The 14,919-nt window shown below is 45.5% G+C and overlaps 1 protein-coding gene across 1 annotated transcript in view; it reads right to left on the reverse strand.

Annotated features, from left to right (window-relative positions):
- Positions 1-14,919, reverse strand: part of pigk (phosphatidylinositol glycan anchor biosynthesis, class K) — a 120,110-nt gene that overhangs the window by 45,616 nt on the left and 59,575 nt on the right. Inside the window, exon 10 of the mRNA XM_060829988.1 lies at positions 2,129-2,204. Coding sequence (XP_060685971.1) covers positions 2,129-2,204 — 76 coding nt within the window. The remainder of the gene's footprint in view (positions 1-2,128; positions 2,205-14,919) is intronic.

Genomic DNA, 14,919 nt, shown 5'->3' on the forward strand with positions numbered 1-14,919 from the left:
TTTAACAGACAAGAGTACACTGTGGGTCAGGGCAGCCCCGGGTCGAAGCTGCAACCTTGCTGCTGAAGCAGCCAGCAGACGCTGCACCTGGATGGGGTTTCTGATGTGCCACAGGGTTAAAAGGCCTCAGCAGGAGGTACTCAATTAATTTGACTGGAAGCTTCTTACAAAACAGATCTTTGAGCCTTGGGTCAGTCGCATGCTTGCAATTAATATTATCCCTAGACAATGCCCCACTACTTCACAATCTGAAGGAGCATTTAAAGTTGACTGCTTTTTCTTTGACCAGACAAATGTTTTATGTATTAGTGGTGAGTCTGACGCCAACGTATGTTGCAACAGTACTTAATAGCGACTATGCTGATGCTACAAGTGGAAAACGCTGCTCAGAAGAAAATGCCCACAAACCAATGGCTGGGTGAACAAACACAGCATCTGGATCGCTGGAGAGAAGGAGGTCCTCGGGAGTGTTGCTGAACAAAGAGACCTTGGAATGCAAGCTCAGAGCTCCTTGAACGTGGAGTCGCAGGTAGATAGGATAGTGAAGGCGGCATTTGGGATGCTTTCCTTTCTTGGTCAGAGTATTGAGTACAGGAATTGGGAGGTCATGTTGCGATTGTATGGGACATTGGTTAGGCCGCTGTTGGAATAATGTGTGCAATTCTGTGCTCCTTCCTATCAGAAAGATGTTGTGAAACCTGAAAGGGTTCAGAAAAGATTTACAAGGATGTTGCCAGGGTTGGAGGATTTGAGCTACAGGGAGAGGTTGAACAGGCTGGGGCTGTTTTCCCTGGAGCGTCAGAAGCTGTGGGGTGACCTTATTGAAGTTTATAAAATCATGAGGGGCATGGATAGGGTAAATAGGTAAAGCCTTTTCCCTGGGGTGAGGGAGTCCAGAACTAGAGGGCATAGGTTTAGGGTGAGAGGGAAAAGATCTAAAAGAGGCCTAAGGGACAATATTTTCACCGAAGGTGGTACGTGTATTGAATGAGCTGCCAGAGGAAGTGGTGGAGGCTAGTACAATTGCAACATTTAAAAGGCATCTGGATGTGTATATGAATAGGAAGGGTTTGGAGGGATATGGGCCAAATGCTGACAAATGGGACTAGACTAGGTTGGGATATCTGGTTGGCATGGACGAATTGGACCAAGACCCACTCCCTGAGACCTGAGCACATCCTCTTAGGTGACCTTCCAGTGTCGCCCTGAGTGAGCCAACATACACAAGATGTTCAAGGTAGATGGATACTTTCCAATGGCTCTTGTAGGAAGGAGAATCAGGGGGTTATTGGGGCGACACGGTGCTCAGTGGTTAGCACTGCTGCCTCACAGCACCAGGGACCCAGGTTCAATTCCAGCCATGAGCAACTGACTGTGTGGAGTTTGCACATTCTCCCCATGCCTGCCGGTTTCCTCCGAGTGCTGCGGTTTCCTCCCACAGTTCAAAGATGTGCAGGTCAGGTGGATTGGCTACGCTAAATTGCCCCCAGTGTTAGGTGCATTAAGCAGAGGGAAATGGGTCTATGTGGGTTATTCTTCAGAGGGTCGGTGTAGAGTTGTTGGGCCGAAGGGCCTGTTCCCACACTGTAGGGATTCTGATCATCAGTGCCCTGGTCCAATCAGTTGGGAAACAAAGCAGAGGTGCTGGAAGAGGCCAGTGTACTCACGTACATCAACAACTGTAGGCAGATCAAAAGGAAATGAGATGGGATAACTCATCAGTCACACACCAAGTCTTCAATGACATTGATTAAGGCTCTGCTTCACTGCTGCGGCCGAAATCAGATTGGACAAACTCCAAACACAATTACAGGAAAGATAGATACGGATTTGGTAGGTTACAGCACATTTCACAACTGTCCAGAAGAAAGGGAGGTTGGAGATGGGGAAGTGGGGTTTGATTTTTCAAGTCCTCTCAGACTGATGGCAAAGACACATTTTTTCAGATCCATCTCCACATCCATTGCGCAAAAAGAAAAGAAAATCACACATAGATGTGGTATTTTGAGCCCATCATCACAAATGTCCTGGACAAGTATGTGCTGAAATAGAATCCACTCAAGGAATAGACGAGCCCTGGAGTTAAATCAATTGCTACAACATTCAAACAGTGAAGGCTGAATCGTACCTGATGAATTATCTGTGCCACAGCAAGTTGATCCACATATTTCAGCACTGGAGCTGTCTGGCTTTCTGTTACATCGCTGAAAATAAACACAGGAATGTTACAAACCATTTGTTAGCAAGCTGCTGCAGCAATCAAAGCCCAAAGTTTTAAAATGTGAACAATTCTAAATCAAGTAACAAGTTTGAACAGTCTCAAGTTAGTCCCCTCAGGCGACTGTCTGTGTGGAGTTTGCACATTCACCCTGTGTCTGCGTGGGTTTGCTCTGGGTGCTCCGGTTTCCTCCCAAAGACATGCAGCTGAGCTGGGTTGGCCATGCTACATTGCCCACAGTGTCCATGAATGTGCAGGCTAGTTGGATTAGCCATGAGAAATGCAGAGTAGGGAGGTGGATCTGGGTGGAACGCTCTGGAGGGTCAGTGTGCATTCGATAGGCTGAATGGCATGCTTCCATACTGTAGGGATTCTACGATTCGATGAATTTGTCCCCAAGAGTCAGAGAAACACGATGAGGGAGTGTGATGTGAAGGGAACTATGGAGAAGGAGAGGCCCAACGTTATGTGTTGGTAGCTGGAAGAGAATTCGTGTGGCTCACAAGGAAATGGTAAAAGGAAATTAAACGTCAAAGTTTGGGAGAAGATTTGTAGCTCGGGTGCTCGTTGTTGTGGTTCTGTTCGCCAAGCTGGGAGTTTGTGTTGCAAACGTTTCGTCCCCTTTCTAGGTGACATCCTCAGTGCTTGGATGAGGATCCCTTGGATGAGGATCCCCAAGCACTGACGATGTCACCTAGAAAGGGGACAAAACGTTTGCAACGCAAACTCCCAGCTCGGCGAACAGAACCACAACAAGGAAATTAAACATATTTCCCTTTGTGGCTCCCTCTCAGAGAGGGTTGCTCAGGTAAGTTGAGCCAAGTGCATGTTAAGGGATCTGAACAACAGATTGTGGATTGCCAGTTCTTGCTGAGTACGTGCTTTGGAGGAAGGGATGTCTGCAGGAAGGATCTTTGTGATATCCCACCCAACAAATGTGGAATACCACCCCACCAAGATGAATCTCATTGAGCAACACGAAGGTGCCTTAGTAAAGCCAACGTTAAGAACACCGTTCAGTCTTTGGAGTCAATGAGATAACAGTTTGTCTGATTGCAACCTTAACTTTACATTCTTGTCTGGAACCATCACACTTCCGTCTGCTCTGCCCCAGCAGGGATTCAATGACCCAGTCTCCAATGCAGAAGAGTCCAAACACAAACCATCGTCAGAAGAGAAACTCTTGCTTAAATAGGAGACTGCATAATTCTGAAACTGTGCCCAAGAGTGGGAACATTCTCTCAGTACTTACCCTGTCAAATCCCCCCAGAAACACAGTGGTATCAACAAGATCCCCTCTCGTTCCTCCAAAATCCAATGCGCATGGCGGCACAATGGCTGGCACTGCTGCCTCACAGTGCCAGGGACCGGGGTTTGATTCCCGCCTCGGGTAACTGTCTGTGTGGAGTTTGCACATTCTCCCCGTGTCTGCTTGAGTTTCCTCCCACAATCCAAAGATGCACAGGTTAGGTGAATTGGCCATGCTAAATTGCCCATAGTGTTAGGTGCATTAGTCAGGGGTAAATAGAAGGTAGGGGAATGGATCTGGGTGGGTTACTCTTCAGAGGGTCAGTGTGTACTTGTTGGGCCAAATGGCCTGTTTCCATACTGTAGGGAATCTAATCTAATCAAATGCAGGTTTAAATTTCTCAATTTTGTCTTACAAGATTATCCCTTCATTTCAGGAATCACAGCATCCCTGCAGTCTGGAAGCAGACCATTTGGCCCATCGACTTCCCTTCCATGAAGCTTCCCACATAAACCTATCCCCTCTACACCATCCCTGTAACCCTGCATTTCCAGTGACCAATCCAGCAAGCCTGCACATCTTAGCAGGACTTATACACTTAATGGTAAGGTTCTGGGGAATATTACTGAACAAAGAGACCTTGGAGTGCAGGTTCATAGCTCCTTGAAAGTGTAGTCACAGGTAGATAGGGTAGTGAAGGTGACATTTGGTATGCTTTCCTTTATTGGTCACAGTACTGAGTACAGGAGTTGGGAGTTCATGCTGCGGCTGTACAGGACATTGTTAGGCCACTGTTGAAATTTTGCGTGCAAATCTGGTCTCCTTCCTTTGTGAAACTTGAAAGGGTTCAGAAAAGATTTACAAGAATGCTGCCAGTTTTGTAGCATTTGAGCTGTAGGGAGAGGTTGAATAGGCTGGGGCTGTTTTCCCTGGAGCATCGGAGGTTGAGGGGTGGCCTTATAGAGGTTTATAAAAATCATGAGGGGTATGGATAGGGTAAATAGACAAAGTCTTTTCCCTGGGGTGGAGGAGTCCAGAACTAGAGGACATAGGTTTAGGGTGAGGGGGGAAGGATATAAAAGAGACCTAAGGGGCAAGTTTTCACACAGAGGGTGGTATGTGTATGGAATGAGCTGCCAGAGGAAGTGGTGGAGACTAGTACAACTGCAACATTTAAAAGGCATTTGGATTGGTATATAAATGGGAAGGGTTTGGAGGGATATGGGCCAGGTGCTGGCAGATGGAACTAAATTGGGTTGGGATAGCTGATCTGCATGGACGAGTTGGACCGAAGGGTCTGTTTCTGTGCTGTACATCTCTAGGACTCTATGACTATATCCCTGACGACTACGGGCACTGTTTAGCAGGGTCAATCCACCTAATCTGCACATCTTTAGAGTGTGGGAGGAAACCCACACAGAGGCAATAACCATTTGCAAACACCACTCAGACAGTGTCCCGAGGCTGGGATCTAACCCTATTACTGAGAGGCAGCAATGCTAATCACTAAGCTACCATGCCTCCCAAAAAGTGAACCCCAGCCAAGGAAACCTCGGATCCATTTCTAATGCAAGTATAACCCTCCTGAAGCAACATGTTTTTAAAGATGGACACAACATAGGAAATAACAATAAAATTAGAAGTCAAGGTACAAATGTATGGGTTGTGCCTGCTGGCAGATGGTACTAAATTGGGTTGGGATATCTGGTCGGCATGGACAGGTTGGACCGAAGGGTCTGCTTCCATGCTGTACATGTCTATGGGCGGCATGGTGGCACAGTGGTTAGCACTGCTGCCTCACAGCGCCAGAGACCCGGGTTCAATTCCCAACTCAGGCGACTGACTGTGTGGAGTTTGCACGTTCTCCCCGTGTCTGCCTGGGTTTCCTCCGGGTGCTCCGGTTTCCTCCCACAGTCCAAAGATGAGCGGGTCAGGTGAATTGGCCACGCTAAATTGCCCGTAGTGTTAGGTAAGGGGTAAATGTAGGGGTATGGGTGGGTTGCGCTTCGGCGGGTTGGTGTGGACTTGTTGGGCCGAAGGGCCTGTTTCCACACTATAAGTAATCTTATCTAATCTCTATGACTCTATGGGATATATAATTACATTTTTGACTCATGCAAAAACCTGTATGGCATTCTCTTAAAGTTAAGACAAATAAGGTGGTAGGAAAGTAACTCTGACAATCCACTCCAAGTGCCATTACACTAATATTTTCTGACTATTTAGTTTCTGGCCATCAGCTTAACCTAGAGTGACAGAGAGGGAGGAGAGCTGTGCAACAGCTGCCCAACCAACACTGATAGTTAAAAATGAGCTCTCTATAACAGCCACTGACACAAACCACATCCAGCTCCTCAATGCATGCATAAACCCAGGACTCAGAGAATCAATTCCCTTCAGGTGTCTGACACTGCTGTGGTGCTGCTATCACCTGTTAAAGATGAGAAAGCAGTTTATTCCGAGTGCATGTTCCTGAATTCCTATCGTTTCATTCCACCTTTGAATTTACTTCTTTTTTTAGAAAACAAATACATGGCTGGTAGCAAATCTCTGAAGATAATTAAATCACCCTCTTGTTGCACGCAGCATTCAACCTGTTTCCTGGAGCTTCATAAACCTTCAAGTGAGTCCACGTTATTTGAGATCCTTCCTAATGGAAAGCTTTTTGTTTTAAAGTGGAACTCATTATCTTTCCCCACAAGCTCAGACATTATTTCGTGACTAATGGTGCATTCTATATTAAAATTTCTCACTTCGCGCACACACACACACACACACACACACACACACACACACACACACACCACTTCTTTTTCACCGGTGTGTTTATGGCTCCATTCCATTTTTAAAAGTTTATTTATTCATGACATCAGGGTGTGGCTGGCCAGGCCAGCATTTCTTACCCATCAGGCAGTTAAGAGTCAATCACATTACTGTAGTCTGCAGCCCCATGTAGACCAGATCAGGTAAAGATGTAACAATGGTCATTCGCTCTCAATTCCAGATTTTCCAAACCCAGGTCCCCAAAACATTCGCTGACTTTCTGGATTAACAGTTAATACCACTAGGCCATTGCCTCCCTGCGATTTGGGCTCCCTATTATGAGGCACATGAGCCGTAGCCTTTTAAAAAAAGTTACGCTGGAAGATAGAATGCCATAACCTTCTGTCCCAAGTTCAGGTTTCGATGTGGGAGCTGGTTTCTGGCATTGGCGGATTTTCCCCTTGCTATACAGACCCAGAGCATGAACACCACTGGAACTCCCCGTGAGCACCTCTCAGGTGCTCTCTCAACACTCAAACGCCCACACCATCATTTGGGTCCAAGGTGGGGTTAACTCTTCAGCCCTGTGCAATTCAACTTGCATTTATTTAGCACCTTCAGCGTCCTGAAGCACAGCACAGGAGTGTGATAAGACAACATTTAGACACTGAATAAAAGTTCTGAAGCAGGACCATTGCTTTCTCTCCAGCAATGATGCCAGACCTGCTGAGTTCTCCCAGCAATATGGGATTTTGTATAACATTCAGAAACGGAGCCATTCTGGGGGATAATAGGCATAGGATCAAAACTGAAATAGATAGGATTTAAGGAGTATCTTTAAGGGAAAGAGAAAGAAGATGAACTGAAGATGAGAAATCTAGAGCTTAGGGCCTAGTCATCTGAGGCACAGCTACTACCAAAAAGAGGTGAAAAACGTCGTAGCTGACGACAGATAATGGCTAGGCACTGTGACCATTTAAGGATCTGCATAAAAAAAATGAGAATTTTCAGTCTGAATTTACAACTGGTGAACAAAGAAGTGCCTACAGACTGCAGCTCATTATCGATTCCTAGCTCATACAGAACCAAACCGATAGTCCTTCAAAACCCATCCATCCTCTCATAAGATTTTCTGAACAGTTCCCAGTGGCTGTTGTGAAGCTGGCTTACTAATGTATTTGTTTTTGTTCTAAGCTGCCAATAAATGCTAAGAGAGAATAACAAATAACCTTAGGACCAATTGGAAGGCACGAATCTAATCAGGCGTGGTCATAAATTAGGACAGCAAATGCTCAAAACTAGTAGCACAGTCGTGATTAATGGATTCAGGTGCAGAGTTAACAAATCAGGAGCAACCAGTGGCTAAATCGCCAAAGGCAACCAAGGATCTGCAATGGCTCACAGAAATCACATTGATTTTATAGAGGTCTCAGGTTAAAGGATGAGGAGCATCAGTGAACCACACAATTTACTTGTTGCTTCACAACCGGACAACAAAATCGGTAATTTGAGAGCTTCTGTGCCCCACACTGGTATGGCTTTCCTGAGCAAGTAATTGAACTAGACCTCCACACAACTCTTCAGTTGACCCAGCAACTCAAAACACAGATTACAATCACAAGCCAAATAGTTTCTGCAGAAACTGTTCATAAATAAGACTCTCGCCTTCGAGTCAGAAGATTGTGGGCTCAAGTCTCACATCAGTGACTCAAACACAGAACGTACCTGGATATTATTTTGCAGTGCTGAGGGAGTGCTGCATTGTCGGAGGTGCTGTCTTTCAGATGACATATCAAAGTCAGCCGGCACTACACCATTCCACCTCATTCTTTCAGACAAACAATGGCTCTCAGTGATGTAGTACTGTATATATTAAATTGGAATGAAGGTAAGTTCTCCCTTAGCCAATATTTATCCCTCAACCAAGACCGAAAAACAGATGATCAGATAGTGTAAAAGTGTAGGACCTCACAGTGTATGAATTAGTTGTATTTCCTAACTGAAAGTATTGTACAGCGTAAACACAGATCTCTTCTTCAAGCTGGGGAATTTGGAACAAGAAGGAAGAGTCCCGGGGAAAGATGATAATCATTTGGGACTGAGTCTTCAGAAGTCTCCACCCAAGAGCATTGTGGACGTGCTGACATTCAATGTATTCAAGGCCGAGGCACAGATTTTTGATCTCACCAAGATTTAAGGGATGTGGCAAGCTGATGGATTGGTGAAGTTAAAGCAGAGGAACAGCCACAATTGTATACAATAGCAGAACAGCACTGACGGGCCACGCAGTTTATTCCTCCTCCTTACCTTCCTATAACAAAAGAATTGTATTTCAAAAGTACTTCAGTGCCTCCAAAGGCAGACTGAGGTGGAGAAAGACATTTTAGAAATGAAAGCCTTTCTTTCTTTCCCCACAAATACTCTGCTCTTACTGCCAATATCCACCTGTGCTGCCAAGAACAATCCATTACTTAACTTCTTCGTTGCGATTGCTTATTGCCTCTTCCACATTGGAACTGTGGAAGGGGGTCCCCACTGTGGGGGAGAGCCTGTGTCAGAAAGTAGTTGGCAGAAAATGGCTGCAGCTCATTAGGACCCTACAAGGTATCAACATTAATGAAGTTCGAAACGCAAACAGAAATCAAAGTCCTCTCGGAAGACAGATGAACCAGAGCAGATGTAACTACTAATCTTCATATAAGCCCTACATTATAGTAATTAGAATTAAATGAAGAGCATCTGGCATGTCATTTACAACACCATTTTGCTTTTGAAATGTGTCTACATTTCCAGGCATGGACAGAATATCAATCATACTCCATTATTTATGAGATATTAATGCATCTTTCTTCTTCCTCTTTCGAAGATGCCAACTCTTATGAATCCAGATTCACCTGCACACCCTCATTTTTGCACCAGCCTTTAGGCACGAACCAAAACAAAATACACGAGAGAGTAATTCAACCACAGAGGCCATCGCAAACTGAACAAACACAATCACATCTCGTTGTTAAAGTTATTCTCCTGAGGGATGTTGGCATCACCAGCAAGGCCAGTATTTGCTGCCCATCCCTAACTGAGTCTCTCAATCCACCATTTCAGTTAAGAGTCAATCACATTGCTCCGGGTCTGAAGTCAAACTTTCACCAAATCAGGTAAGGTTCCAGATCTCCTCCCCTGAAGAACACTGGGGAACCAGATGGACATTTGCAACAATGATAATTTCCATGGCAGAGGGGCTCAGTGGTTGGCACTGCTGTTTTACAGCGCCAGGGACCCTGGTTCAATTCCAGCCTCGGGTGACTGTCCTGTGTGGAGTTTGCATGTTCTCCCTTTGTCTGCGTGGGTTTCCTCGAGGTGCTCTGGTTTCCACCCACAATCCAAGAAAGTGCAGGTTAGGTGAACTGACCATGCTAAATTGCCCATATTGTTCAGGGATGTGTAGGCTAGGTGTATTAGTTAGAGGTAATAGGTATAGGGGAATGGGTCTGGAAGGGTCGCTCTTCGGAGGATCGGTGTGGACTTGTTGGGCCAAATGGCCTTTTTCCACACTGTAGTGATTCTAATTCTAATCAGACTGTAGTGGTGGGATTTGAACCAGTATTCCCAGGGATTGAATCCAAGCCTCTAGATTACCAGCGGTACCACTTTACCACTGTCTCACTAAGCATGCAACAAAGTTCCCTAAGAGAGGGAGTGGTAAGATTCCGGACTTGAATATCAACTGGAGAATGTTTCCTTCATTAGCCCAGCGGTGGTGGTTCAAAAAATCATGTAAACAGCTAACTCAGGCGGAAATCAGATTTTGTTTTAATTCATTCATGGGATGAGAGCCAGCATTTATTACCCATCCCTAATTGTCAAGGGGACAGTTACATGTCAACCACATTGCTATGGGTCGGCAGTCACATGGACAGACCAGGTAAGAACAGCAGATTTCTTCCCACAAATTTAGTGAACAAGATGTTTTGTCATGACAATCGCATGGTCACCATTAAACTAGAATTCAATTCCAGGTTTTTAAGTAATTCAAATTTCATGATTTGCCCTGGTGGTATTCGAACAAATGGCCCCAGAACATGAACCTGGGGGTCTGGATTACTAGTGCAGTGGCATTACCACTACTCTGCCATCTCCTGCTACAAAGACGAGAACACAAACCCAATCAGCTCATCTACTCATTGCCTGAATCAACTCAGCCCTTAAACAGGCCTCTGATGTTTAGTACGACATTACGAAGAAATAAAGTAATAACATATATTACTGAATGATCAATAAATCCTCATTAACCCTCGTGGGTCAAGGACATCAAGGGCCGTTTCTCAAGGGGTGAGGTGAGTAGGATCATATATTAGGTTGTAATGAGAGACAAAGGCAGAACCTTTCATTAGATGTCAGAGAGGCTTTTGGCTGGCAGTGTTAGAGGTAAAAGTCAGCAGTCTTAGTAACAGAGAGGATCATCTCTCACTAAAACCATGACTGCTAAATCCAAATTAACATTCCCATGACCATTCGCGCAGTCTGGTGACCTTCTAGTTTCTGTAGCTCAGCTCCGCACTGTCTTCACACAGACAGCACCAGTTCACTGAATACCAATAGCGTTTCAGTGCATTGCCCTGGAGGCTTCAGTAAAGCATTGCTGGCAGCATTAGCTCAGGTGGTATTACTCTCCCTTTTCCATTACAAGGCTGTGCGTACATAGAGTCAGGGGCTTGAGCACAGAACGTGGGTGACATTTCAGTGTGGTTCTAAGATAATGGTGCACTGTCTAAACTGACATATTTCAAATATTTTGAAGGAGGCCAAAGGATGTTTTGATCAATAATCCCTTTTTAAAGAAAAGCATCAGAGTGCAGATTTTGGGAACTGGCTGCATGTGAGTTGGCTGCTATCCAATAATGGTGACTCCATTGGTTGAAAAGCAGTTTTTTTTTGAGGTACCCTTAGGTCATGAAAAGCACTTGCTTTACTTCTCTGCACGACTTGCCGAGTTAAACAATTCTTCTGCTTCTTCTTAGGCAGTTCCACAGGATGGACGGGGACATTCTGGTGTCGAGGTAACTAAACAGTCTAACGCTGGACCCACACACATTGTCAGAGGTGGGGCATAAAGTCACACAGCATGGAAACAGACCGTTCAGTCCAACTTGGTCACTCAGGTGGCTGTTCGGATCAGCAGCCAGCTGGGAGAGATGCTCTGTTCCATGTGCTGTTTTCATTCAACATCCATCTGGATATACGCACAATGGCTGACCCTGTGGTGACATGTTTCCTTTCCAGGTTTTGTGTGTGTGTGTGTGTGTGTGTGTGTGTCAGGGGTGGAGTGGTGCATTTCTTTCAGGGAGGCGCCAAGACCATATCTGAAGTGATTCCTTCTCCCTCCCGGTAAGCCCTTCCCATAAGGAGGCTTGCCAGGAGATACAGAGCTCATCTTGTGTCAGACAATGTGGACAGCATGGCCTGGTCATCACAGCTAACTGACTGTACCCAGTGCCTCAATACTGGAGATGCTCAGTCTGAGGTTGATACTGGAGCGGCTATTCTGTCAGCGGATGTACAGGATTTTGTAAAACCACTACTGTAGACATTCCTTCAGCTCGACAATTGCCCTGCAGGATATGCCTCAACAGTGACCTCAACAGGAATAGAGATTCACAACTCAATCTCAGGTTATGTCTCCAGCAGATTACAGCCACAAAACGAGTCTTGGGTGACCCACTACCATTCATGTTATTAAAATCGATAAGATAATTTTCTCAAACACTGGGTAAAGCAAGATAAATCTGCTTGAATTCTTCATTCACAACGCGATCAAGGAAAATGTCATCAGCATGTCCATGAAGGATACAAAAGAAAGTAATGATTTTGATAAACAGGCCACCATCAGACCTAATAAATCATCTCCTCTATGGGTGAGAGACTTGCAGACCTGACTCATAAAATGGCCCGTTTCCTGGGAAACCACTGCTTCTATTATGCATTATAAACAGCAATGTAATCTCAATGCCAGCTCATTTTAAGCAAAAGTATTTTTCCTTAAAAATATAAATCATTTTGAGTCATCCAGAAGCAAACGCTACATATGATTATGCAAAGATTATGAACTTGTTCGATAGGGTAAACAGAGAGATGCTATCTCCATTTGTGATTGAGACCACAACTAGGGACCGTAAATATGCAACAGAGACTGATAAACCTAGCCAAGGGATTCAGGAGAAACTCCTTAGCCAGAGCGTGGTTAGAATGTGCAACTTGTGGCCACATGAAGTGGTTCAGATGGTTAGCTGGATAGTAAATGCACTGAAGCAGTGCAGAAATAAGTTTTTCCACAGGTCTATTCTAGTTTTTATAGTCCGTGTGAGCTCATTGCCCCCTACATCAATTTATGGGCGGCACGGTGGCACAGTGGTTAGCACTGCTGCCTCACAGCACCTGAGAACCCGGGTTCAATTCCCAACTCAGGCGACTGACTGTGTGGAGTTTACACGTTCTCCCCGTGTCTGCCTGGGTTTCCTCCGGGTGCTCCGGTTTCCTCCCACAGTCCAAAGATGTGCGGGTCAGGTGAATTGGCCATGCTAAATTGCCCGTAGTGTTAGGTAAGGGGTAAATGTAGGGGTATGGGTGGGTTGCGCTTCGGCGGGTCGGTGTGGACTTGTTGGGCCGAAGGGCCTGTTTCTACACTGTAAGTAATCTAATCTAATCTAATCCCAACAACACAGCCTTCTACATTCTGCTCTTGTTGATGTAATTTTCTCTACATTGTCCCCCACCCCGTCAGACTACATCACTTAAAACTGTTGTCAGGCCACCTTTCCAAAATGGAAAAGACCACCTCCCCTCACCAATAAGACTGTTTCAGCCTTTTCTGATAGGTCTACCTTTTCTGCTCCAACATTGCAATCGGAAGTCTTACTTTGCACCTTGCTACAGTCTCCAGACTCTTTGTAAAATATGAAGTGTGCCCTGCACTTCCTTAAAGCAGTGGAGGTGCCCATGTTGGACTAGAGTGAACAAAGTCTGAAGTCACACGACACCAGGTTATAGTCCAACAGCTTTATATGAAATCACAAGCTTTTGGTGCAGTGCCCCTTCATCCAAACAAAGGAGCAGTGCTCTGAAAGCTTGTGATTTCAAATAAACCTTTTTGACTATAACCTGGTGTTGTGTGACTTCAGATTAAGTGTGGTCAAACCAACATTTACAAGTTTAATGTAACTTTTCTGCTTTTCAGGCTGTCTCTATTGAAATGAATCCTCGGGCATGGGCTGGCTTTATTGTGGCTTTGATAATCTGAGCTGCAACTTTTAATGATTAGTAAATTGAAACCCTTCGAGTAAAAAATGAGGTCTGCAGATGCTGGAGATCACAGCTGCAAATGTGTTGCTGGTCAAAGCACAACAGGCCAGGCAGCATCTCAGGAATAGAGAATTCGACGTTTCGAGCATAAGCCCTTCATCAGGAATAAGAGAGAGAGCCAAGCAGGCTCAGATAAAAGGTAGGGAGGAGGGACTAGGGGGAGGGGCGATGGAGGTGGGATAGGTGGAAGGAGGTCAAGGTGAGGGTGATAGGCCGGAGTGGGGTGGGGGCGGAGAGGTCAGGAAGAGGATTGCAGGTTAGGAGGGCGGTGCTGAGTTGAGGGAACCGACTGAGACAAGGTAGGGGGAGGGGAAATGAGGAAACTGGAGAAATCTGAATTCATACCTTGTGGTTGGAGGGTTCCCAGGCGGAAGATGAGGTGCTCCTCCTCCAGCCGTCGTGTTGTTGTGTTCTGCCGGTGGAGGAGTCCAAGGACCTGCATGTCCTCGGTGGAGTGGGAGGGAGAGTTAAAGTGTTGAGCCACGGGGTGATTGGGTTGGTTGGTCCGGGCGGCCCGGAGGTGTTCTCTGAAGCGTTCCGCAAGTAAGCGGCCTGTCTCACCAATATAGAGGAGGCCACATCGGGTGCAGCGGATGCAATAGATGATGTGTGTGGAGGTACAGGTGAACAAATTGAAACCCTTACCCACTTAAACTCTCATCATCCAAGGAACAGCTCGTCAGCTTATTTCTACGACTAAACTCCAGCACCTCATGCCTACCTTTGGCAAAATCATTGCTATCCGGTACTGCAGCAACCAGAATTCCCTAGTAACTGGAACACAGCCTACTGGATCTTGTCTGTTTGTCAATAAGGCAGCACTTGCAAAGTGAAGCGTGCATGAGTAATGCAAAATCTATCAGGACTTCGGTGAGGAATGCTGTTATTTAACGTGATAACAAAACTGAAATGATAATTAACTGGTTGAATGCAGTGACCTCAGGCTCCAGTCAAGGGCTCGCTGAGCACCAGCTGTTCCAACATAACCCAACTCCCAAAGGCACCAGCTCACCCCGAGAACTGAGAACCAGTGAAAAGAGGCTGTTCTGACTGTAACAAGGTTGCCAGGCATCAACGATTGAATTAGCCCTGAAATTATGGACCTCTTAGGATCACAGGAACATGGCAACATTTAGTTTATAAAAATGGAAAATGTAGAGAAACGGAAGCAGCAACAGATTTTTGAAACATTCCTGAATATTCTGGGGAGGTTGGGATTATTGTTCATTGAAATGGGACAGAAGGGGGTTAACATGACCATTCGGCTTTCGCCTCCATCCATTAAAGGAAGTATTTGATCTTCTTCGGACATCTCCTTTAACTATTTTTGGTT

Source organism: Hemiscyllium ocellatum, chromosome 9 (genome assembly GCF_020745735.1).
Source record: "Hemiscyllium ocellatum isolate sHemOce1 chromosome 9, sHemOce1.pat.X.cur, whole genome shotgun sequence".
In the NCBI taxonomy this organism is placed as follows: Eukaryota; Metazoa; Chordata; class Chondrichthyes; order Orectolobiformes; family Hemiscylliidae; genus Hemiscyllium; species Hemiscyllium ocellatum.